At 34.5% G+C, this 27,569-nt stretch overlaps 1 protein-coding gene across 2 annotated transcripts in view; it reads left to right on the top strand.

The window, feature by feature from the left end:
* The window catches only part of NLGN4X (neuroligin 4 X-linked), a 164,437-nt gene that overhangs the window by 74,694 nt on the left and 62,174 nt on the right, over window positions 1–27,569 (top strand). Inside the window, exons 4-5 of one of the 2 annotated variants that reach the window (XM_038127826.1) lie at window positions 20,695–20,754; window positions 24,230–24,382. In XM_038127826.1, coding sequence (XP_037983754.1) covers window positions 20,695–20,754; window positions 24,230–24,382 — 213 coding nt within the window. The remainder of the gene's footprint in view (window positions 1–20,694; window positions 20,755–24,229; window positions 24,383–27,569) is intronic. The other variant, XM_038127835.1, reaches the window with a different exon arrangement.

The raw sequence follows: 27,569 nt of genomic DNA, 5'->3' as shown, positions 1-27,569 counted from the left end.
CCAGTCATGTGTGACAACTTTGGAAAGGGATTTTAATGCTGGAACTTTTAAAGGCTTGTTTATTAATTTTTATTTATTTATTTTTATTATTATTTATTTAAAGGCTTGTCATTGATTTTTGGAGCAAGTTTTGCTGTTAAAGAAGCTTCTTCAGTATTCAGTCCCTAGCATATAACTTCTCTATATTTATAGGTATCCCACTTATTTGAATGGACTATCAGAAGCAATGAGTTACCACAAGTTAGTTTCTTCATGTTAAAATTAAATATTTTTCTTTCAAATTGCAGGTGGACTTGAGATAATAATTCTCCATTTAACTCATGCTTTCCTTTGTATCATTTTCAGGTTTCCATTTGCAGCATGTGTATAAGCTATGGAACAGGCATATATATATATGCTTATGGTCTGTCATTCTAGCAACGTTTTTAGAATACATATGACATGACAGTCACCCTAAAATATCTTACAGCAAAGCTCACATTATATTGCTTTGTGCTGAGAACAAGGATTAAAGCAGGGATTAAATAACCTGTTTCCCTCTCTGCTACCTGTCGGCCCTTTTAGGATCCACAAGCACACGTTTAAGTACACATACAATCAATCCATTTCAGAAAAGAGCAGATACTAAATATAATGAGGATTGAGATGGCAAGTTGTTAATGTGCTAATTTTTTCCTTTCCTAGTTCATTTTTCCTAAGCTGCCAGAGGCTTACATTTTCCCCAATACTGCCTTGTTTCAGCAAATGTATCAACAAAATAGTCATCATCTCACTCCATCTAAACAAAATAATAATGGTATTTCATGTGGAAGCAAGACATATTGTTTCATAACAATATGTTGGTATTAAATGTAATCTCTGCCTATGTTAAAGTCAGTGGCTGCTTTTGCTGCTTATATGAAGATGCATTTCTACAAATGTAATAAACAGTAAGATTGTCATGTTTTAAATAGGGGTTAGGACTTCAGTATAACAGCAGTGAAAATAATGAGTGTAATGATTTAAGAGAAATCATGGCGAATCCCATGTGTATCTACAGCATTCAAGATAGTAAATCAGGTTAAACAAAAATTCAGTAGTGGGTTCAAAACTACATGAGACTGGAACTTTTAAAGGCATTATTAGATTCCACGTTGACCTGCTCAATGATTTAGGTACATCAGTTTCAATTAAATTTGACTATGAGGTTAGTTTGAAAATACATGAATGTAACTATAAACAAATATCTGTAAAGCTGTGTATCAGTAAAAAAAACTAAAATTAAAAAAAAAATCCAAAAAACAACCCCAACAAAAGCCCAAAACATACTTATCTACTTGCAAATTATTTTTTTATGCCAGGGTGCATTATTTTGCCAAAGACTTTTCTTGTGTGTGACAAAACTGCTGAAGTTTTCATTCTTCTGAAACACTCCACTTATTCTTAAATAGCAGAAGCCTGATTATTTTAACTTAGCTTGTCATGTTGTGAATCCTTGCTCCTTGGGTGCAGAAAGAGCATAGTGCTTGTCACTGAGGTGGTAGAAAATTACAGGACAAATTGTCTTACTGATTATAAGGAAATGTAGTTGGCTTATTTAGCATAAGTCTTAGAGCGAGTTCATCCATAAACCTAAACTTTTCCCTTAAAGGCTTTACATAATCTGCAAAGGAAATTTTTTTAGTTTACTTAATGTTTATGCGATTCTGACCTGATTCAGAGGTGCTTAGGAACATTCTTGCTTTAGAAAAATGAGCCTTTGCTGGATTGAATGATATGAATATTTATTTCTGGCTAGATTGTGCCTTAGGCAAAACCTGGAGTAAAAGCTGATTCATAATTAGCATTGTCCCAGAAGGAGCCCTGGAAGTTATAGTGCCTTAGGAACAACCTTCAAGCTCAGTCACCTTTTTCTTCACTTCCTGCTACAGGGATTCAGTTATTTTTAACACAGCAGCATTAAAAATTGAATGCTGCTCAAACACAGCATCTAAATATTATATTCTCCATGTAAACCAACCTGTATTAATACAATCACTCTTCCTACACCACTGTTATTTACATTGGTTTTGTTTTTGTTTTCCTTTAGAATGCGTCATTTAAGATTGTAATGCTGTACTCTTATTCCACTTGCAGTAAAACTGCCTCTAGTTTGACCTGATTTCAGAGAGGCTATATGTCTGATACATATATAGACTTTCCTGAAGTATCAGGATGAAGATTCCATTCCAGAAATGTCTTTCTCTTTCTTCTGTCAGTTACGGTTAATCACTTTGACTGTGTTGTGATCTGATTCCAAGCACTTCATTAGTATTATTTTACTATAGGGGAATTTGATTTGTCTTGTCATTTAAGGTGAAGAACTAGGTAGAATATGAAAATAAGTGACATTAAATGCTTTTGCAATTTGGAGTCACATATTTTTGAGAAACAGTTGTATTGAGTGCCTTCATTGGCATCTGCTGCTTTATCAGTTGTGATTCCTGCTTCCTGATGTCATAATACCACTCTGCTTTCTAACTTCACTCTCAGAGATTGAATTAGTGTTTATCTCTCTCCAGTAAATTCTTAATCCTTCCTTCTCTGCCAATCACTTCTCACCTGCTTAAGTATTTCAGAGGAGCGGATGAATCCTTTTCATACTGCAGCTGTGCCAGCAAAGAAAGTTCCTGCTTGCCACCCTCCAGTACAGCAATTTCTGCCTCTGCTTGTGAAGATAGTCAAATGATTGTCTCCTAACCTATTTCAGTCAGAGTGTTTTAGCGTTATCAGTTTAAAGAGTCATTCTTTGTTAACTTGACACATTTTTGTCTGAGATGAGCACTGAAGAAATCACATGTGCAGTTGAATTAGCTTCTAGCAAGAAGACAGCTATAAGCAGATGACAGAAAGGGTGGGATTTAGTCAAGAAATGGTAAATGCTTTCATGATTACAACTGCCAATGGAAGAGAATGCATCTTCACATCTAAATTGAAGACCAACCTTAAAAAACTACTCCATTTATATTCAGTTCTTCGAAAGAAATTGATAGTCTCTGGTTTTTGTACATGTGTGTTGGAGCAAGCTGTGTGTGCAAGATGGAGAGCAGAGTGGAAAATCATCAGGACTCTGCATCCTCTGTATATACCTGTTGTAAAGATAGACAGAATGAAAGAAAAGTTAATTGAACATAGAAACAGCAGTGAAAATGCAAAGTTTCCAGTAGACATATTTTGACATAGTTTATGCTCAAATCTTACAGGAGAAAAAGCAACAGTGTAACATATGACATCATACTCCCCTTGCCACTTTTTTGCATCCTACACTCATGGCTATTTCTCCATCTAAACATAAATATTAAGGAGTATAGGATTAATAAAAAAAAAATTGTGGTTTTCTGAGTATGCTGTGAGTGTGCTGTTTATCTTTCCTACATATTAGCATTTAGAGATAAAAAGTGCTTTCCAGAGGATAGTGTAAAAAAAAAAAAGTAGGAAATAGCAAACTTACTGTGGCCTATGACAGGGAAAATCTTCAACAATGCATTTAAATATCTGTCGTATTTTCGAAATGACAATACTAGTAAAGATTTCCCATACCTATGATGCTTCTGATGCTTCTACTCAAGCTTTAGGGACTAGCATTAGGGCTGGACTAAGAAAAGAAAGGAAGGGATAAGGTGAGAAAAAGATTAGAGTTGTTTGACTTTAGTCTTAAATAATTAGGCAAATTATTACAGTTGGTATGCAATATTTGGCTCTAATCACAGTTGCTTCTGCTGTTCCAGCTATTTGAATGCTCTGCTGGGCACCAGCTTCACCATCAACAACAGTTTAGCTGCTGCATGTGCATTGGAAACACTGGCAATGACTCTGTTCTGATACTTTCAGCAGCCTGATTCTGCATAGAAGTTGTTGCTGAAACCTAAGCTGAAGCCTAGTTTGGGGGAGCACAAGAGCACAGTATTCATACAATGAATACTGAGAAGCTAACCCTTAAGTCCTGCCTTAAAGTTCTACTTACCACATTCCATTAAAAATAAAAAAAAAGAAAAAAAGGCACCCTTTCCCCTCCTCAGAAGCACAAGCCCCTGACTGAACACGTGGATGTATTTTATATTTTAAGAGGAAATATGTGAGAGTGATCCATCTGGTATTTCTCCTCTGATTTACTTGCTCCTAAGTTTACTATATAATATATTCATGTGGGTGGCTTTTCACATCATCATCAGACCAAGCCTTCCTGCATGTTTTACACATTTAGCTCTCTTATGTTTAGAATGCTTTTTAGTTCTGTTTTCCTTCCTGCATTTTCTTAAGCTGAGAACGTTTCTATTCCTGACCAACCATAAATAGTACAGAAATACAATAATTTTGATTAACTCAAGCAAACCTCTCTTGGCCACAGTGGTCATGTGGACAGGCTGAAAAAGTGCTGACTGAATGCGATGTGTGCATTGCATTGCGACGGGTTACATCACTAGTCGTAACATGATGTAACCCAACGCAGCATGATGTAAGCGTCGTGATACATTGGAGATTTAAAGAAACATCAGCATTCTCTTCTCTCCCTCTGCTCATTTCCAGGAATGTACTGTCATTCGTGGTCTAGTAGTTAATAACCAATCCTTCTTGTGAGTCTGTGAATCCTCATGTCTTATTCTTATTCTTATTCTTATTCTTATTCTTATTCTTATTCTTATTCATGTTCTTTTCTTATACTTCTAATTCTAAATCTTTTCCTTAGTTATAATAATATTTTCTCTTCTAATTATGGTCAATGCAGCCTCAATCCTTAAAAGAGATGGTTTTTTAATTCTATATACATATGTAGGTAGAGGTCCTATCTGTCAGTTATAATAGATTTCTGATGAAAATTTAAAAGAAAAGTAGTCAAGTTGTGTTTAAAAATGTTTCACAGGTCTGAAGGGTAAAAATTATTTATTTCAATTTTAAAATTGTGTAGCCAAACCATAGGTTGAAACACCTTTGATTTGTAATGCCAGTTGCATATGGGAAGCTGTGCCAGGCTCATGCCTTTTTTAAAAAATGATTCCTCTTAAAACTTGGTGCATTTTTTGCAACATCACTGCAGCTCTGAATCAGTTCAGCCTGTCTTCTGTGTGGATGTTAGGGTGATTTGTCTTGTGACAATGGCTTCCTATTGCCATTCCTGCTTTCAGGACAGACTTTTGTATGTTCCTTTTATTAGTGTCCATTCTGAAACTAAGTTAGCAGGCACATAAACTTCAAATTTTAATGAACCTTAGAAACTGAAATGCAATCCTTTTATGTACTTGTGTGCAAGTAATTGTGTGATTTGCTTTGATGCTTTGACAAAGTCTATTTTAAGAAAAATATAAAGCACGTGTAATTTTCTAAGGGTGAAGAGAGACCCACATTTTATCCCCTAATAAAATTATATTCCTTTTATGGTCATAAATATGAAACAGAGTATGATCAAATAATATAGCAAATTTTAAAGGTTTGAATAAAATCAACAAGAACAAAACTGACCGTTTTGGAAACTTAATTCTAGGATTCTCTGACCCCTTTGTAAGAACTAGGGACAATAACTAGTCCTTCTTTAATTCTAATATTAATTTAGCATGTGCCTTTGATCCTAATATCAACTTCATTTCACTGCTACCGCATCTTAAATAATTATGCTGTTATAAAAGTCAGTATTCTTCACAACACCATTCAAAACTGAGGCTAAAAGTGTTTTAGGACCACACAAAATATTTTTATTGTGTTCCTTTCTGTCAAACTGTCAGTCCTCTCATACATCAGCGTAAGGAATCCTGATGGTGCAAGGGACTTCTGTGTCTGAACAGCTGAACTTCACTGTGATTTCTTGCCAGAGAGTGTGGTGATTGATCTATGCCATGAAACACACAATTCACCATCTCTGCCCCATAATTTTTATTGTGAACACAAATCAGTCCCACTTATTTTAGGTAAATTACACATAACTGTGTGTTTTGCCTTTTCTGAGTTGTTGGTGCCAGTTTTATGGTGTAACATACTTAAATGCTAATAATAGTACCAAATGCTAATAAATACTTGGTATTTTATTGCATTATGTCTTTGTCACTTTTTGAAAGTATTTATTGGTTTTCAGTTGTTAAAGATTAATAGTTTGTAAAGATTTTCAATTCTTTAAAGGAATTCAACACTGTTTTCACAGAAAATTTGGATTACTTCATACATGAGCTCTGTAAAGGAACAATTCAACAATCTCATATTTGTTATTTTTTCTGATCTCTGAATGTAATTAAGGATTTTAACTGAATCTCTTCACATACAAAATAATTTTGTCTTCCAGAAATATAGAGTACTGATGGAAGACTTTCTGCTAGATGCTGTGTAAAAAAGAATCTGTGTAAAAAAGAAAATATATCATTCCCGATAAAACCTGCTATGCCTGGTTATTATATGTTGATAGACAATATTTCTGTATTTTCAGAATAATTTCATGTTGTGCTTTGATAGTCTGAGTGTTGCATTTGGCAAAATTTTTTAAGGTTCTCATGGCTATGACTAGAGTAATGCCCAAGCTTTTTTTCTCTGGAAGTTATGGAATATTTGGAATCTAACAGTCATGTATCTGGGTCCAGTTATTGCTTCCATTGTACATGACTATTAGTTTTTAAATATGCTACTTAAAAAGTATGTCCAGCTCTGTGCTGTTTTCTTTTTATTCAGAAAGAAAAAAAGAGACAGAAGCACACCTTGTATGAAATTGTCTCAAATTGGGGCAAGCATTGCTTATCTCCACAGACTGTGGAGTGAATAGCTCATATTTCACAGGCATGTAGATCTTTGTGCAACTTAAGTTAAAAAACATAGCTCCCTCATTTCCCTAGATTTATAAATTGTCTTTGAAGGTATTAATATTCTTTCTAGCCTTGGCTGGTGCAGTTTCTGTGCCTGGCAAATTGTGCAATATGATAATTCATCCTCTTTTCCAGATCATTAACAGAATATTAAACAACCTCAGATTAATATACAGAATATTCACCAGACCATTAATCTTTTGCTAGTTTGAAAATTGACCTCTGGTTACAATATAAGATACCCTGTGTATCTTGTTTTTAATCCATGACATTACCTCTTTCTCTGTAAATAATTATGTTCTCAATATCTCATGGAAGAAGTTTTATGAAAAGTTTTTTTGAAAACCCAAAAAAAATTTACCAACTTCTGTTTTTTTTTAATCAAGATTTCTAGCAGATAAAAGTGATGCTTGTTCTTTAAAGAGAGCTATGGATTATTTTCTGTGTATGTATATAAATGCTCTATGATGCTTCTAATGACTGTTTTCCTTAGGCTACAGTAAATTTTTCCCTTGATTTCAACATGTATATTATATATTCTTACTAATCCCTTATAGTAATTTATTTTAATTAGATACTGAAGCATTTCACTGCCAAATCAATAATTTTAATCTCAATCCCTTTCTGGGAATAACATACTGGTTTATAATTAATGCATCTAGGGATATAGGTGGTTGTAATTATTCTTCTGACAGTTCAGTTTATCAAAATATGGCTTGTTTAACTCTTTTTTTAGACGTCTTTAATTCCTGACTGAGAGAAATGTATATTGTCTTGTTGCTTCTTGTAAAACTAGGCACCTAGACAAAAATAAGAGAGTAGAACAAGGTGATATTAACAAGAATTAAATCAGAAAAACTGCAGTAGCATTCAATTATTACTGAATGCTGAAATATGGAGAATAACTGAAGAGAGCATGAGATTGAATTATTTTGATATTTTAGGGTGTTGTCATGGTAAATCCCAGCCAGCTCACTCACATGCTCGCTCATTCCTCCTGCAGTGGGATGAAGGATTGTATCAAAAGGGCAAAAGTGAGTAAATTCATGGGTTGAGATAAAGAGTTTAATAGATAAAGCAAAAGCTATGCACACAGGCAAAGCAAAACAAGGGTTCATTCACTGCTTCCCATGTGCAGGCAGTTGTTCAGCCATCCCTTGGAAAGCCAGGGACTGTCACGTGTAACAGTGACTTTGGAAGACAAATGTCACCACTGAACATCCCCCTGCCTTCCTCCTTCTTGCCCTGCTTTATATGCTGAGCATGAAGCCATGTGGTGGGGGATATCCCTTGGGTCAGTTGAGGTCTTCTGTCCCTTGCTGTGTCCCCTCCCAGCTCCTTGTGCATCCCTGGCCCTCATCCTGGGGGAGTAGGGTGGGGTGAGAGGCAGAAAAGATCTTGACTGTGCAAGCTCTGCTCAGCAATAGCTCCAACATCCCTGTGTTACCAGCACTGTTTCCAGCACAAGTCCAAAACATAACCCATGCAAGCTACTGGAAAGAAAATTATCTCTACCCCAGGAAAACAAGCAGAAGTATTAAAGTACATATTGTGGGTAGTTAAGCAGTATCCTAGGGTAAAGTTAATACAGAAATTAAAACGTAATGACACAAAAAAATGAGGGAGAAGAGGAAAAAAAATCATGTAAGGAAAAGATAAGAACATCAGTTTAGAAGGCTTAACCACTGTAAAGAAAAAGAATGGTGTCAGAGGATGCAAAAACATGTAAAGGAAAGCAGGAAGAGTTGGAAGAAAATAACTTGTCAGAGGATGTTGGTTTCTTGGTGTGAAAATCTGAGAGCTACTCTTGAGAGAGGGAACATTATCAATTACTTTAATGATCTTGTTTGTACCCTACTGCTGATATTAATGAATTTGAAATCTATTTTCAAAGGCAAGAGTTTGAATCACAAATTAAGGGTTGTTACTGGAATTGCTGCTTTTTACAAAAATCTGTAATAAGCTTCCAAGGGAAATTTATGTAGAGACCTGTGAAATGAGATACTAAAATGAAATGTGGTAAAGTCAATATGGGACAGAGAAGGGCAGTGCACTTTGATCATGAGGAAAATTATATCACCAGAGTTAAAATATGGATGACAGCAGGGGTTTATATTGAAATGCTAAAATGTAGAATGTTGTTTGCACAGAATTCTATATGCAATTTTGCAGCATGTCCCATAATAGATTTGTTGCAAGAATTATTAAACTTGTTCCAAACCGAATGTGTCATAGATTTTAGAAAACATGCAAAATAAAGCCAGAGCCCTCAGTAATGGTGAACATGCTTGGTTTTATGGAGCCAAGATTTTGATTGGTTTTCTGGGCTGCAAGCCCATGCTGACATCTCATTTCCAATTTTTCACCCCCCAGTATTCCAAAATTCTTGCAGGGCTGCTTCTCAATCCATTCTTCGCCAGTCTCTACTGATACTGGAATGTCCATACCCAGGTGCAGGACCTTGCACTTGGCCTTGTTGAATTTCATGAGGATCACGCTGGCTGACTGTTCAAGCCTGCCAAGGCTCCTCTGACTGCCAGCCCTTCTGGCAGCCATGTGTCAACTGTGCCACACAGCTTGGTGCTGTCCGCAGACTTGTTGATGGTGAACTCAATCCTCCTGTGTTGTTGATAGAGATATCCCATAGTATCGGTACTAATACAGACCCTTGAGGGACACCACTGGTTACTGGTTTCCACTTGGACTATTAGGTCCTAACTATTTTTTTAGCAACCATGTAGTTATTTCCTAATCCATCTCAATAGCCCTTCCATCAAATGTTTATCTCCCCAGTAATGTTTATCTTCCCAGTTTATCAGCAAGATTGTTGTAGGGAGCCACACAATAGAGCTTTCAGAAGCAGACACAGAGGACATCCATAGCTCTTCCTTTATCCCATAATAATCATGGAAAGACACTGGATTAGTCAGGCGTAATGTACTGATGATTTCCTTTCTCCACATTCTATGGCCAATTTAATCAGGGTTTACTGGCAAGAAGTAGGAAATTACCCACAGTGGTGCCTGAAAAGCAAAACACAGTGCAAAGGACATTCTCAGATTTTTCCTCTATTGCTAAAGGATCCAGGCATGAAAGCCTAAAAAGAGTGTGAGAACTTGGCAAATGTCACACAGACATACACATACAACTACATACACATACAGTGGAACTAATGAAATTTGCCTTTTGGCAGCTGTCTAGCTGAGGAATAGCTACTACAAAAATCACCTTTCACCTGGTGTTTTTGTTCCTTTCAAATTATGCCTCAGGAGAAAAACAGTTGGCAGAGACTGAGTGTTCTTTAGAGGGGAGGGGAGGGGAGAGTTTAAAGGCACAGGTAAGTTCATCTGCTACACCACGTGGCATTTGTCAGGAGGCTTTGACCTTGGACAGGAGGTTTGGTTGGTGCCAGGAGGAAACCCTGACATTTGATCTCAGCAATCTGTTTTTACTGTGTTTTTACATCTGATACATTCTTCTTGTTGCCATAAGTGGTAGGAAATTTGGCTGTGGTGCCACTTCTGGTTTGTTTGTGTGAGTGTATTTCAGTCGTGGTATGACTGACAGAGTAACAACAGCATACAGGCAGGTATAATTTGGACTGATGTTGTGCCAATTTTACCTTCAGAAAACCTCGCTAAATCCTTTTGTCAGTGACCTTCAACAGACTCAAGCTCTGTGGCTTATTTTCCCGAGCAAAACTGCCAATTATAGTTAATTTCCTCAAAGAGATGGTAGGTGTTTTAAATTGTAAATTGCACTGATTGAGGAAAGGAAACATTCAGCTCCCTTCTACAGCTGAATACAAATACAGAACTTTTTTTTTTTTTTCTGTAGGACTGAAGGTGCATATGACAACAAATAACATCAGCTAATCTACAAAATTATTGCTTAAATAAATATAAATAAGAAAAACTTGACCTGTTCCTTTTTGCAAGGACTACTTGTATTTAGTCAAAGATGACTAGAATTCAATTTCTCAGAAGTAGTTGCATACATAAGCAGTATTATTTCACATCTAACTCCATGTAGTTCATATATAATTCTTATAAAATGCAAAATTTAACTTGCCTTTCTTCAGATGGAATAGTAAATCATATTATACAATATTGATATTATATCATTCCATTATATTGTATTGTATCAAATGGCACTTGCCATATAGTATTTACATCAAAAAGGGTTTTTTATTACTTGCTTCTAATTTCCTACATCTGTCAGATAATTATAATTGACAAGATAATTATAATTGCCACTGTTATTCCTTTCTAAATTTTGAATAAAGCATGAGCCCCAACACTGAAAGTACAAAATGTGAATTATGCCCAGAACATTGCAAAATGGAAAGCCAAAATGAGATACTGGAGTTATCATCCAGTCCATTTAATAGACAAAAGATTTTTCAACCAGCACAGATATATAATCCACAAATTATTCAAAATCAACTGATATTTTCAAATAATGGAGTTCAGATCGATCAGATACTAATGAGCTCAATGCTGTGTTGCTGAATTTTGAGTTTCAATCACGATTCTGACCACCAGTTTTGAGGTAGCTTAATATAATTAATAATTATACAGCATGCATGAATCAAAATGGTCTGTGTTCTTCTTAGTATCATAGATAAAATATTACAGCTTCATAATATACCCAAAACTAATGCTTGAAAGCAGTTAAACTGTAAATAATACAGAAGGCTGCAGGTTTTGTCTGTGCTTTCCCCTTCTTCATCCCTCTTCTCTAAAATCTTTCTTTGAAAACAAAAAAATCTTACCAAGTTGATGGCAAAAAGGTATTGCCAGTTGTTTGGGATAAGGAAACTAATTTCTGTTTTGAAAAGTCATATACATTTTCAGCACTGAACAATAATGAATAAAATATTTACATGAACTTAATATTCAAGGTTCTATATTTTTCTGCATATCTGTTATTCAATTCTAGGGAAAATCTTTTATGTGCCTATAGTATTTTGGGAAGTATTAGATTAATTAAATATTCATATTTCACATTGTAAAGCTTTTCATCTTATACAACTTAGATGTGGTTTTCCCAGAAATAGCTACAGTATGTTTTATTCCATCTTTTAAAATTACACTCTTTTTATTAGCAGCTTAATTATTTGGCAGTCTAATTGTTTAGTTGATGTGGTATTATTAATCCCAGTATGATTTAATGCATTATTGTGTGTAGATGAAAATATCATTAAAATGTAGTAGAGAAAAAACCTGAAAATATGTCTATGTGCTAAAACCAAACCAACCAACCAAAAAAACCCCAAAAACCCAAAAAATCTTTTATCTCCATTAGATGTCTCATACGGACCTTCTATTTACCTTTAACTAACATTCTCAGGATTTGCAAATAAAAACTAAGGGGTCAAAGATCCAGTAAACATCAAAATATGGTACCAAACTATTATCTATCACAATGGAATAAAACTACAGTTTTACAGGATCCACTGGCATAACAAACACAATTACTCTTTGAATTCTCCAAAGGCAACCACAAATTGAACTAGTCTTCAAAATGAAGAAATAGATAGCTGCACCAAATAATTAGATGTTTTCTTAAGAGTTGATTATTCAGTTCACAGCTTCCAGTGGTGCCTAAAAATGCCCAAAGGGAGAATTTGCACAAACAACTTCACCAAACAGAGCATGTGCTTGCAGTGTTCAGTTGTCTGGAGAGAGGGCACATTCACAGTCATTGTAAATGGCACATAGGTACTTACTTCTCTTAAGCTTATTTGAAAATAATCACCCTTTAGTTATAGGTAGTATTAAGTCAACACTGGTGAATTCTTTCTGCAAATTCTACTTGTCTACATTAAGTAGAATGTAGTTGCATCTAGGCTTGGGAATTTTGACTAATAATAAATGTTGAATTATCGTCTAATTTAGAAGTTGTATACATTATTGCCAACTTAATTTTAGTGTACTCATCATGCCAACAAACTTTTTCCACTCTGCAGCTAATTGCACTCAGCTCTTGTCTTACTCTCACTGACTTGACAGTGCAGTATTATTATACTCTGGACAAACTTTGCAGTGGGATTTATAGATTCTACCAGTATATGGCCATGGCTCCCGTGGCTTCTTGTGCAGCAGCAGAGCACGGGAAACTGAGCAGTCCTTGGCTTATGCCAAGCGTTCCTCAGTAACAACTAAAACATCATAGTGTTATCAACATAATTCTCATACTAAATTCAAAATACCACACTGTACAAGTTACTATGAAGAAAATGAATTCTATCCCAGCTGAATCTAGGACAGAGCTTTACTACATTCACACTTTCACAAGTGCATCACTTCAGCAGAGAAATGTCAGCTATTTGAGGTCACTGCTATGCTTTCATACTGACAGCATTTCAGCTGATGCTTGCACAGAAAAATATGTGCTTCTTTTGGAATTAATTTAACTATATCATAGTTTTATGGTTTTAATTATTCTTTCAATTTTAAATCAGTAAACATTGCAGGTTTAGTCCAGTTTTCCATCAAGTAAAACAGATTCAGTTACCCTGGAAGTGCAAGAAACTCCTCTTATCTGTTGGAGGTCACTGAAAGGATAGGCTTCACAATGCCCTCTTTCTTTTGAGCCATTATGGATTGCTTTGTAAAAGCAATGTACTATATTTAGAAGATGGTAAATTCTGGCTGTGGTGTAACTTGCTTGACAAAAACCTTTATAAAAACTCTTAGTGAATTGATGTGGTTTCCTCGTTGCTATTTTAGTTATGACTTCTCTAAAATAATAATAATTTTACTAATACTAATATGAGTGAAAACAATATGTTTAATGTCAATTCAATAACTTAAAAAATTATTATTCTTGGTAATTTTTATTCAGAGCAATTTTGGGAGGTACAAAGTGTGCCAAAATGAATTTACAGGGGTTAAAATAGAAAATTGAGTCTTTATATAAATTCTTTTCCAGAATGAATAAATACAATCTAAGTAAATGCAAATATTTTTGGAAAAAGAAATAACATTTTGATGTGTTTCTTTCAGTAACCATACCATGTGTACACTATAAGTGTCAATGTCTGTCTTCATCATAGAACTATTTTATAGAACTATTTTTAACAATCTTTTTAAAATACATTGCTCACTTTCCAAAAATGAAGTATATAGGAAAACTTTGAAGTATAGTGAAAAAAACTTTTTATGTAACTGAAACCTATAGGCAACATAGAGTAGAGTTGAGGTAACAAAACAATCCCATATTTTTTATGCAACCTGTTTTTCAACCTCAGAATTCTTATTTTTTGACTTTTTTTATTGGTTCTCTGAAACTATTTGAAAAAGCTTGTGAAACAGCATTTTTTTTTATTTAATCCTCCCTAATGCACAGAACACAAAACTGTAGGGATTTCAGCTGATCTTCCTTACAGTCCATCCAATTATGGATATCAAACAAAATTGTCCTTTAATTCCCCTTTCTTGAAAAGGAACATTTCCTGGATATACAACAACATCTATGTGTTTTCTCTGGAATCCCAATAAATTTTTTGTGCATTGCAGCTGGAGTAATTAAGAACATGAATTCAATTATATTGCATGTTTCTTAGTTAAATGTTGCTGTTTATAGAGCTAGCACTTGCAACCCAAATGGTTTTGTTTTGTTGTTATTAATGGCATTAGAATAATGACTACTTTAATAGTGTGTCTTCTGCTATTCAGTGATAACATAGGAATTAAAACAAAACTAAACACATTTCATTGAGGCAAATTTAAGCAAATTCCTGAGCTTTCATTGAATTTCATGTGGAAAACTACTTAGAACATTAGGAATATAAGTCTTCATATTGTTATGGAAAGAAATGGGAGGCATCTAATTGAGGGCTAAGGACTGCACTAAAATTATTAAATATGGATGTTTGCTGGAGTTGTGCACATTGTTGATGTATTATAACTTAATTAAAACATGATTATGGGAAGGGAGTGCCAGAAGATAAAACTGGTTTCTTTCTGGAAGCTGATTAGCTGTATAGAGCTTTTTCATGGCCGTTTATGTGTACATATTTGCTTACATGCGTACACCCACACACAGTTACACACACATGCTGCAATTATTCAATTGAGAGTTAGTAATAATAGTTATTTAAATCTAGGCAATATGAATATATTTTTCTTTCTTTGATTATATGAACAGACTTCCAAACAACAGGTATATAGATATTTTGCCTGCCTTTATGGTCTTTCGTAACATAGGGGATCCACAGTCAATTCTACGTCACTTTAACAAGCTGAAATTCTAGACAATCATTTTCCTCCCCTCTGTTTGAAGTGTCAGATGCCTCATGTGATCTTTCTTCGGCTGCCAAATTAGAACTTCTTGTTACAATTATAAAGGCAGCTGGAGAGCCTTGGCCATAGGGATGAGCCAGGTACAGTGTTCCGGCAGCCAAACTGCGCCCGTGATGGAACCCTTTTTTTGGACATGAAATGACTCAAGTCTTGCACACTAGGTGAGAGTCAAAGCAAAGTTTTCCAACCAGTCTTAGGAGAAATGCTGAAAGGAAATTTTGCTTTACTAATGCTCTCTTGAGACTTTAATGAACTGTTGACTTGACCTGATTGTAAAATAATAATAGTTTTCATGGGAGAAGAAAACAAGAGCTTTAAAGTTCTGTTAAAAATGGCTACATAAATAAGACATATCACTGAGATAATGACTATTAAATCCTGTATTAATCTGGTTTGAGCTGGAAATTTCCAGAGGGTTAAGCATGTGCCATGTGAAACTGAGAGGTCATACAATTGATAATGTCCTGTGTGATTTCTGAAAATGGAGCCCTTTTCCAAATTTAAATGGGGTGAATAGGTATGTGACAGATGGAGCAATTGCAAATAAAATGCAAGGAAATGGCATCAGCTTAAGCAGTTGTGGATGATTTTTTGCTGCCATAAGAGGCTTCAGAGCGAATACCTAATATGCAAGTGTGGTAAACTGCATGCATGGGACCTGCCTATATTACATATATGTCATTCATATTATCTGAATGGAGGAAGATGTAGCATAAATTGTCAATACAACTGGGACAACTTAAAAAAACAGAAAATTTGCTTCCGAATGAGATTTTTGTTCATTATGCAAAGGAAATGTGAGCCAGAGGACATGCTTACAGCAGGGTGACTTTTCATTTGTGATAGATTTGTGCATGGCATTGAGAACAAATCTGTGGAATACAAGGTGACTATACATCCATAGATAAATGAAATCAGCTACTTTTTAATAGTTTATTAACTAACATAGATCAGCATTTCTAAATCAAAACCTTTTAGAGATGTTTGCTGATTTAATGTTTACAGATGCATTGCTTGCAGTGCTTCTTACAGGGGAAAAAAGTAGCCCACATGAAACCTTTCTTTGTTATGACCATATTGTCTGGAGCTGTTTTCATAACAGCTTATATATGTGTGTGTGTGTATATATATATATATATGTATATGAATATGTATATGAAAATGAAGCAGTTTCTGGCAGACAAAAATCCTTTGCAAAAGAGTTTTGACAAAGTTCAATAATACCTTGCACCATGCTCTTTTCACTCAGCAGTGAATGGAATTGCAGGACAAATGGAAAAAGGTCACCTGGCCTTTAAAATATCAAAGTCACATCTTCTTCAAGTAATTGTCATTAACAGTAAGATATTTTTCTACAATACAATGAACCTTTATGCAAATATATTCTTCAGTAGAGCTATGCTATCTACAGCAGATTTAACATATGTAATTAAGTAGTTCCTAGCTTTGACCATTTGGGAAAAAAAAATCCATCCTAATAATATTTTGAAACATTTTTCTGCTACTTTTCAGTATCATGAAAAGTGAAACACAAATTTACAAACCAGGAACTCTGGTCAAACACCAGGTTAGTCAATAGAGACACTTGGGGAATTCAGTCTTTAATGCACTAGATCATTACTACTACTGCTGGATCCTGGGTTGCTGTTGAAATTTACCATCTGTGTTTCATGGGGGATGAATGAGTAAACAGTTCTTAGACTGCAGAAGGCCAAATCCTATAATATAGTGATTATGTTTACTTGGTGTATGGGAACTGAAGGTTAAAATTGCTGCTCCTGTGATTTGCGATAAGGAGAATATGAGATATGGGGAAAAAATTGGCCCAACCCTGAACACTTGCAAAAGAAGCCCCAAAGCAGAGGGAAGTGTTGATCTGTGGGACAATCAGCTGTTGCAGGCAGGCATTTTTTTCTGAGCAATGGGAGTTTCTGAGTTATGATTCCATTCACTCTCCAAGATTAATGCAACCTTAAACTAACCTTGGAGGCATAGTGACTTTTTTATCTTATGACAGGGATTACCATCTTTTTTTAGAAGTTTAGGGACGAATGAATTGACATTTTTAATAAAAAAACCACAACATGGTTGGAAAATTAAAATTTTTGCTCTCTGTGTGAGATAGTCCGAGAACAGATGTCATTGTTAGAATTATTTCAGTAGCTCCAAAACCACCTAAAATTCTTAGGAGCATTGCTCTAAAAAAATTACATTAATCTTTCAAAAATATAAGCCTCCAGAAGCATACTATTTTACACTAACAGTATCATCCACATGGCTTGTATCAGAAATAGAGTGGCCAGCAGGACCGGGGCAGTGATGGTCCCCCTGTACTCAGCACTGGTGAGGCTGTGCCTCAAATCCTGTGCTGATTTCTGGGTCCCTCACTGCAAGGAGAACATTGAGGCACTGGAATTCTCTGTTATTGGAGGACAGCAGGGGTGGTGAAGCATCCAGCCAAAAGTCAGAGGAGCAACTGAGGGAGCTGGAGTTGTTTAATTTGAAGAATATGAAGATCAGGGGACATTTTATCACTTTCTACAACTACCTGAAAGGAGTTTGTAGCCAGGTGGGGGTTGGTCTCTTTTTCCAAGTTACAAGGCATAGGGTGAAAGGAAATGGCCTCAAGTTTCACCAGCGGGGGTTTGAATTGGATATTGGGAAAAACTTCTTCATGGAAAAGATGGTCAGGCATGAGAACAATGTGTCCAGCAAAGTCATTGAGTCACCATCCCTGGAGGTATTTAAAAGATGGAGATGTGGTGCTTAGGGCCACAGTTGGACTTGATCTTTTTCAGCCTTAACAATTACATGATTTTATGGTTGCTATGCATAGTATGAAAAAAGTCCAATGTGATAGGAGCACACAGAAACTTGGTTTGAGAACTCATTGATGTAATCCATCTTAGCAGATCTCAAAATGAGTATAAAATCCTCTCAAACCCAAGAACTTAGTTATAAAAGTATATTCCAATTTCCGATAGGAAAATAATTGTTTCTCAGCATGTAGGAGAAACAGTATTCCCACTCACATTGTAAATAAATACATACCAAGTTACAGTAATTTCTTCTGACAATGGATTACAACATGATATTTTACGTCTTTGAAGAACATAAAAATGGAATAAGAGGTGTTTCAAATATTAGAGATAACCTTATGTCACATACTTTATTAAGTGATACATCTAATAGCATGATGTGAGCACATCTTCCGAATTCTCATTACACTTGTTTTGTTTTTATCAGAAGTACACTGTGCCAGCATCACACTGGGAAGCACATTAGAGAGAAAATCCTTGCAATATGTTATTGATATGTGTATTGAAGATTTTGGGGTGAGATAGTACCCAAACTAAAATATTCTGGGACACATCTACTTCTTTCACTCAAAAATACTTGAAATAGGGATTACAGTCCTAATAACTGTACACAGTTTTTGTCTATAGGTAGTTTATATATGGGGTCGCACTGATTTTGATATTTTTTAATTCATAGGAATAAAAATATGTGTTATATGATTTTATATTTTCCATATGATGATCATATTTTATATCAAAAAATTAAAAGTCTACCTCCCTGGGGAAACTAGTATTGAAATTTCTTATGTACATTCAAACTTGTGTATGCGTATTCATTGCCAATAAATAATTATTTCTCATAAATATTTTACATGAATCAAAAATAGTTTAAAAGCAAGGTTGAGTACTTAGCTTATTTAAATACAAAATTAACTTTATTTGGGTATCACCTGAAAAAGTATTGCACCTTCATTGGGCTATAAGTAATTTGGAACTCTGTTAAAGAAAAGGACAAAGCAGGGAGGGTGGCTGAGATTATGAGCCTGTATCTATTACTTCTGAAAGAAAATAGAGATTGGAGAACATCTATATTTCAGTGACAGAGATATTTTACCTAGTTAATTATGTACTGGGTATATGTAATGAATCCACTGGTGTACTGCATAAACAATATATTTTGTACAAGAACAGCATTGAAGATGGAGACTTTATGTGGAGATAGAGTATCAGTCACTGCTTTTCACATTTTTGCTCGCTAATCATCATCACTGTATACATAGTGGCAGTGCTTCCAGAAAATGCCTGTAGCAAATGTGTATCTGTAAGACAAATAAACTAGTACCCTGATCCTAAAACTGTATATATTTTAAAAGTTTAAATGTTTTAGTAATAATAAAGACATTCTGTCTTACAATCATGGACTAAGATTTAATTGAAGCCTTGGATTTTGAGGGATATAAGTATAGTTAACAGTAGAATTTAAATAGGAAAATAAAAGGAGTAAATAATAGTTATTTAAACATGAGGCATCTGTTACAAATTTAGACTTCATACATAAATAAGTTAATATATATTGTACTTTTTCAGCACGTATTGAAAAGACACTTCAAAATAAAGAAAATTCAAGAAAATAATGATTAGCATGCTTAGACCATTTTATTTCTTTAGCAGCTATGGTGATTTCTAAGCTAAATTATAAATTGTTTCCTATTTGTGTTTCACTCCTTATTGAGTAACTGTTTACATTACAGAGGGTTACTTGCCATGGGAATAAGCACAATATAACAGAATGCTTGGATAGCTTGGTGTATTTTTATTTTTTTAGTCAGAAAACAGAAGTATTGCTCAAGAATGGGGTTGGTGAAAACTATGTTTATTTCCTCTTGCTCTCATAAGTACAGGCTGTGACACGTATGAGCATAATTTTTTATGTGTGTGTGCATGCCTGTGTATGTGTATGTGTACCCCTCAAAAGTATTTTAAGAAAGCATATTCAATGCAAATTAAAACATATTCTTCACTAAAACTTCTAATAAAGAAATGCAGGTTCCTTCTAATGGTAAGTAAGTGTTTTCAGTCAATTTCTAGCTTTTTCTAAAGAGCGTGGGATGAGGTATATTTTCAGCCAAGGCTGGTTTTGGACCAATTTCATTAATAGATTGACTCAACTCTGTTTCACTTTCATTTACAGTCTTGTTTTAAATATCTTTTTGCTCATATGGATAAAAAGATTAAATTCAAAGGAGGTCTTTATGGTTTGTCTTGGTCGAATAAAGTTGTGTAAAACTCAAATAATAATTTTATGTGCGTTATTTCTATCCTAAATTCAGGTTGTGGCTATTTCTTAAGAAATTGTAAAGAGGATGAATAAAGTGTTAAGTTATTGAAGAAAGTAACTCAAGGCATTATTTCCTCAAGGTTACAGAACAGAATAAAAAATTGCATTTCTTATGTAAAAACATGATTTTGTAATTTTTAACATACTTTTTTGGTTTATATTATTCTTTTTTAATAGCACATTAATTTGTTTTTTTTTTGAAGAAATCACTTTTAACTAAAGTACTGCATTGTCACAGAATATGATACATTTTTTTCAAATATTTTCAATTTGTTCTTCTTGACATTTTATGTTTATGTGCAGTTTGCATCTTTTTTGTTTTTCAATTTCAAATGTAACAGATTTTGACATTTTTGTTACATTTTTTGTACTAGTGGTTTCTTTATTTTTGAGAACCTGCTGGTTTTGAATTCTCTTTTTTCCCTTTATTCTCCTCCTCAATATGAACCCAGGAGCCAACACAAAGAAAAGCGCAGATGATATAACCAGTAATGATCGTGGTGAAGATGAAGGTATTTTTTGTTTTTTCAAAGCCTGACCCTGATGCATGAACATAAACTTTTCAATTTTTGTTATAATAAGAATGATTATTGTTATTATTATTGCTGTTATTTCAACATGATTTTTAGTCCCTTATTTGCAGAAGCTCACATCAGTGTGCTTCTTTATTTTCTTCTTTAGAATTTGCTTTGATTGTTTTTCTTTTTAAAATCTAAATTAGCATATAGATGACTGCAGTTCCTCCGTGACATAGGTGTAAAATTTATTCCGAAATATGTGTGAAGTGAGTAACATAAATGTTATTTGAAACCACATATTTTTCCCCTCTATTCTTTCTTAGGCTGAGAAAATGGAATTTAAAAACATGCATGTGCTCTTTTCCCTCCTACACATTTTGTATATTCACTTGTTTGAAATTCATGAAGAAACTCACATATATCCTTCCTTTCACTTCCACTGTTTCCCCAGTGCACATGCTGTACATTGATACAGTTGAATTGTGCTTTGTCTTTGCTATTTTTATTTACTTATTTATATTTTTTCCCACAGGATGTGGTTTATTTCAGGACACAAAAATAAAAGAAGCTGTTGATGTTGCTTTATTGTGTTTTTCCTGTGATCAGCTAGCCTCTGAGACACATTCATTCAGACTCTGACCACATTCCCACTGAAATCAGTAACAATCATTTTCATTGACTTCTTTCAAAGTTGGACTGGGTTTCCTGAAAGGAAATGCTAAAAGTTCCCAGTGAAGTACCCCAAAAAAGTTTTAGATAGAAACGATTTTTTTTCTTGCCTTGACGCAACAAATCTATTTAGGATGCACCAAAATAGAAAGAAGTAATGAAATTTTCCTCTATTCTCACCCTTCCTTTTTATTAAAGTTACATTGTCAGTTTACAAGTATTTACCAAATTAAGAAAAAAAATCATATTAAATGAGAAGATAAAAATCCTGGATAGTTTATTGGTCTGGCTTCAAAGCAACATGTTTATTAATCCTCTCAGGCTTGGCCAATCCAAAGTGTTATTCAATGTCTTTTTTCCTGGTTTTTTTTCCCATCTGACAAAATTTCAAATTACTTTGAAACATATGTCCTCTCTGTTTCCCTTAGAATCATACAAACTGCCTTAGAATCATACAAACTGAGGATACTATCACCTCTTTTCCTGGGAGTTCAGGTCTATTGTAGCTACTCTGACTGTATATAAAATACCATATTAAAAACCTCAGGTCTTTGATTCACACTGATTGCCCTCTACTCCACCACCTTCACTGCTGAATTGCACTTTTTCTTACAACACAGAAATACTGTGCAGAGTAATCTAAAATTACTCTGTTGCTTTCTGATTATCAGCTTCCTATTTCTGTGCAACACAGGCTTTTTTCAAATGATGGTATTATCATTTCTATACCAAATTCTGAAGTTAATTTTAAAGTAAAGGACAAATAACAGGCAAAACCAAAGTTGCTTTAAAAATAAAGATAAATACTAGATTATGAACACATAATTATTCAGCCATTTTTTAAATTGATAAAATATCAGGATTTCACGTTTAACAAAGGTATCCAGTTTAGATCTAAGCATATAAAGCATTGAGCTAATTTCCTTTATGTTGAAAATAAAAATGTTCCCATTGAAGAGGAAGGGGAAATGTTCTATTGACTTCATCAGTGAAAGATTCAACCCTGAGGTAGAATTAGGCAATAAGAAAAGATTAAATGCAAAAAAATTGTGCCCTGAGAATTTGGGGAGAGAAGGGAAAGGTAATTCAGCAACACAAATAATTACATTAAATAATTGCTGCTTTCAGGTTTTTTGAGATCTTAGCTGTGCCTTCAGAGAAGAAGAACTTTTATATACTTTGCTGAAAATGCTGACAATAAAAAAAATACATCGACTAGAATGCACCTCATTGCTTTAAATGATCTGTTTAATTGCTGCACTACTCTTATAGTCACAACAATTAAAAAGATCTTATCACAAAAACTTTTGTTCTGCTGCTCAAGTACAACATTTAAAATACATGTAAGGATATATCTTTTTGTGAAAAGAAGGCAGAGTCAATGACAAGCCTTAAACTCTGACAAGTAGACAGGTGTACATTGCAGCCTGGACATTCCTGAACTCAGCTGGAAATTTGTGATATTTAAGGTATACACAGGAGTAAAGCAAAAGGGGGACACAGAAATATGATATTCAAAATTTACCTTTAAACATGCTCTAATCCATTCCAAATATATAAAACACTGACTATCTGGTACCTCATTGATGATCACATTTTTTATATCAGTATTTCCTAATCAGCCTGAGGGGAGGGAGGATGTTTGGAAGCTTTTCAAATCTAGTTCACCCACCTGTAGGTATTTAGCTCAGCTTTTTCTTTGCCCACCTCCCTTCTCCACTCTTCAATATATCCCTAAAAAAAGATTTTTTTCAAAACTTCGTTGAATAATCAGAGGCTCTGCTTTTCCTTGTATGTTGTGCTGTATACCTGGAAGAAGTGCTCTGATTCCATGCAGATTATAGAATCTACATGAAATATTTATAGAAGATTTGTATATCTAATGGTAGCTTGCTGAATTGCCTTCTACTTTATGAAGGAGCTTAACCTCTCTTCACACAGTTTTTGTAGAGAACATAAATTCCAGATTTAGGTATTCTCAATCATCACTGGCATCAAGAGCCGAACTTTTTAGATTAACCTTCTCCCAAATATACCCCAATCACTGATTAGCTGATTGTCAATTTCACTGAACTTTCCTTTAAAGACCCAGCTGTTTATTTTTTTTTTGAAGTAGCCAGGAATTTTCTACCTGTACAAAAAATCAGCAATACCATTAATTCAAAGTTGTTCTTTGAGGCTTAGTTGCTACTAGACCGGGAAAAGTGCAACACAAAAGACATAATTTGATTTAAATACAAAAAATGTGGGCCATAAATTCACATAAATCCTCTCTGTGAACTCCTGGGCTGTTTAAAAGAAAGAACAGTCTACTATGTTTTCTTCTACCAGAACACTTAGAGTTTTTGCTATTATCTCTTACTAAACTGTTGGGAATATAATTTCAATAATTATGTCCCACACAAAAGTATGGGAAAGCATGGATCATGACTGTAATTTTATTATTAGATGCACAGATATTTCTAAATTGGTATATATTTGAAGCTGAGTATTCTAAAGAAACCAAGATTATTTCATAATTTGGTTTTTTAGGCTTTAAGACACTTCTATTAAAATTAAATTTCCTGTAATACTGAATGCATTTGAAGTGAGACCATTTTAGAGGAAATAGTATTTGAAGTTTTAAATTATAAATATTAGGCTTGTAGCATGGTCCTGAACTGTGTAAGTTAGTGGGTATAGGGGTGCTGACATTGAAAACACAGGAAGTAATTAAGACCATTGTAAGCACTACTAAAAATTGCCATTTTCCTTATGTTTTTATTGCTTTATTGTGTTTTCCTTACTTGAATTTTTTCAGACATTCATGATCAGAACAGCAAGAAACCCGTTATGGTCTACATCCATGGTGGATCTTACATGGAGGGCACTGGAAATATGATTGATGGCAGCATTCTCGCCAGTTATGGAAATGTCATTGTTGTCACTATCAATTACAGGCTGGGGGTTTTAGGTAAGTGACTCTTTTCTTCATAGAAATATTTGCACAGAATATTTGATTGCTGAATTTTTCCACTGATCAATCATAGATATTTGGCTCAGTTACAATTTTAAAACTATCTCAATGATGGATTTTTAATTCTGTCCATTTTTTACACAAACTAGGCTAAACTACATTGTTTTAGACAACTGCCTTCACCTTAAAAAAAAAAAAAATGGACTGGAAATGTATAATGTTTGATAACTGGTACGTTTTTCTTAAATAATTTCTATTCCATGTTTAAAAAAAAAGGAAGTCAATCAAGAATGAGTCCTCACAGTTTTAAAACAGTTGGCAATGTCAAGAAGAAGGAAAGTGTTACTATTTATCTGTATCGACTAATTTTGTGTGCAAATTGTTTTTTTAGAGGTACATACAAAAAATAAAATTCATACACACTGATGGAATTTTTGTTGTGGGTAAAAGGCAATCAGGGGATTTTAAGGAGTACAGTGACATTATCTTCAAAAAGATAAGAAACTCCATAATCATGGTGCACAGCATGTACCAAACTTTTGTTCAAAATAAGGTTTATTTCTTTTCTGAGGTTCTGCTTTTCCATAGAAAAAATAAAATCAAAAAAATGGCTGAAAATGAGAGACATTAGAAATATTTGTTTTCTTTGTGAAAAAGCTTATAGTTTGTGTAGAGCAGAATACAAAATGCTCAAATGCTCATATTTCTGGCATTTTAGATACACAGGCTAAGGTACAGTAATTTTGTTTGTGTGTCTTTTTACAAGAACTTTTGATCTTGTTTTTCCTAATAGTAAAGCTGATCTATTTTCATGGTAGCTACTGTTTTGGAACACAGAAGTCTTCTGTTGCTGAGTTATCTGTTCGTGCTGTTCATGTTTTTCAACAAATTAATAGTTCATCAGAGTACTGAGAATTTTTTTTCTTGTCCCTGATTTTGACCATTCATGAAATGCAAAAAAGTATTTTTTTTCCATAACGGAAAGAGATGTAAATTTAAAACCAGAAATATTAAAAACATCTTGGTATATTTATGCTTGCAGTCTTAGTACTCAGAAACACCCAAACAAACAACAACAAAAAAAAACCCTGAAAAAACAAATCAAACCAATCAACCAAACACCCCCCCCCCCCCCCCCCCCCCCCAAAAATAAGAACAACAAAACCAAAAAAACAACCAAACAAAAGGACATTAAAGGAAGAACTGAAGACACAAGAAACAAATTGTTGTTTTGGTTCATGTCAAAGAACATGTATACCCAGAATCTTGGTAGTTATTTATCTGTAAAAAAGATTATTTAATGTATCTCTTTAAAAAGTTTTCTCTTGGTTTGTTAAAACTAACATTGTTGAAGGATACAGATGAGTGTAAACCACTATAAGTGGTTTAAAATGTTTCATTGCCCCTCTGTATTTTATAAATCTAAAGGGAAAAGTGTAATATTTGCATTGGTGGACTCCTATTTTATGTTTTTATATTGAAAACAAACAAAATAGAAGAAGGAGTCAGAATGCTATTTTTTTAATTGTGCGGTTTGGGCTAAAAGACACAAAACAGGGGCATTTATATGAGAAACTTTATATGAGAAACAGAAAAGTAATAGTAGTCAGGATTTTAAATGGATTAGGAAAGATACATATGTGTATTGACATTAAATATTGCTTCTTAACAGTGGCAAATGTAACTTTGAGGATCCTATGGAATTTAATCTTTATTATGAAAGTCTGTGTTTGAATTAGAAAAACAGAAGATGTTCATTAAATGTGTACACACTTAAAAATCATAGGAAATCTGTTTTATAAACATATTTACATTTTTTTCCTGCTGGGTGAAATGTAAATGTAATCGAGAGCTCATTAGGCTCTCCCTAGACATGGGAAGATATTAGGTGAATGAGATGTATTTTTTACTTGATTTATGGGTTAAAAAATGAAAAAGAAAACACTAATTTCTTCAGAAGAACAGCCACGTGTAAAACAAATATGACTATTCAAAAGAGTTTAAAAAGTAGTGTCATTTTATGACATACGATTTGAATACTAGCAATATTTGTATCCCTTTCTTCTAGTCTGGGTTACTGGAGGTTATAGATCTGTAAATCTGGTGTGTTTCAATGGTGTTTGATTTGTAATTGCATACACAAAGTCACATGCAAACCTGTTGTTAATGACAGAGATGCGTAATTCTATCGCTATTATCTCACCCTGTAATGAAGGAATATGCGTCTAATTGATTACAGTGCTGAATTGCTGGAGATGCCAAATTCCTCTGGAAAATTCACTTCAATGGACATGAATACTGGATCTTGTACTCTCCATAAATGTTAGTGCTGTTCTTGAGGCACATGAAATTATTTTTCTTTCAGTCTATAGTTTGTCATTAATAGCAGTGGATAGAAGTATTATGACCACACAGATAACCACTGGATGATCTTACTCAGGCAGATCATAGCACCAAGAAATGGTTTGGGTTCAAAAGGAACTTCCAAGACCATCCAGTCCAACCCTGATGCCATGGAAAGGGACATTGGTTACATCAGGTTGCTCAAAGCTCGATCCAACCTGACTTTGAATGCTTCCAACAATGAAGCATCCACAACTTCTCTAGGCAACCTGATCCAGTGTCTCCCCACCCTCATAACAAAAAATCTCTTTTGCCCCCTCTCCTGTCACTGTAGGCCTGGTTAAAGTTTCTCCATTTTCTTGTAAACACCCTTCGTATATTGCAAGGCTCCTAGAAGCATTTTCTTCTCCAGGTTGATTAGTCCCAGTTCAGCTTTTCTGACCGTTTTTGTGGCCCTCCTCTGGACCTTCCTTTACAGATCCATGGCTTTCTTGTTCTGGGGTCCCCAGAGCTGATGCAGCACTCCAGGCAGAGTCCTACAAGACCGGAGTAGAGGGACAGGATCACCTCCATCAACCTGCTGGCCACGCTGCTTTTGACGCAGCTTAGGATGTGGTTAGTTTTCTGGGCTGCAAGTGCATATTGCTGTCTCTTGTCCAATGTTTTCATCCACCATTATCCCCAAATTCTCTCATTCATCTGGCTGAAAATACTGGCGTTTCTTCCAATGGTGGTACAGGACCTTGCACTTGGCTTTGTTGATCTTGAGGTTCCCACTGGTCCACTTTTCCAGCCTTTCAAAGTCCTTCTGCATGGCATCCCTTCCCTCTAGTACATCAGG

The sequence above is a fragment of the Motacilla alba genome, chromosome 1, assembly GCF_015832195.1.
Source record: "Motacilla alba alba isolate MOTALB_02 chromosome 1, Motacilla_alba_V1.0_pri, whole genome shotgun sequence".
Taxonomy (NCBI): domain Eukaryota; kingdom Metazoa; phylum Chordata; class Aves; order Passeriformes; family Motacillidae; genus Motacilla; species Motacilla alba.
Note: the sequence above shows the minus strand (reverse complement) of the source record. Positions and strands in the feature narration are given on the sequence as shown.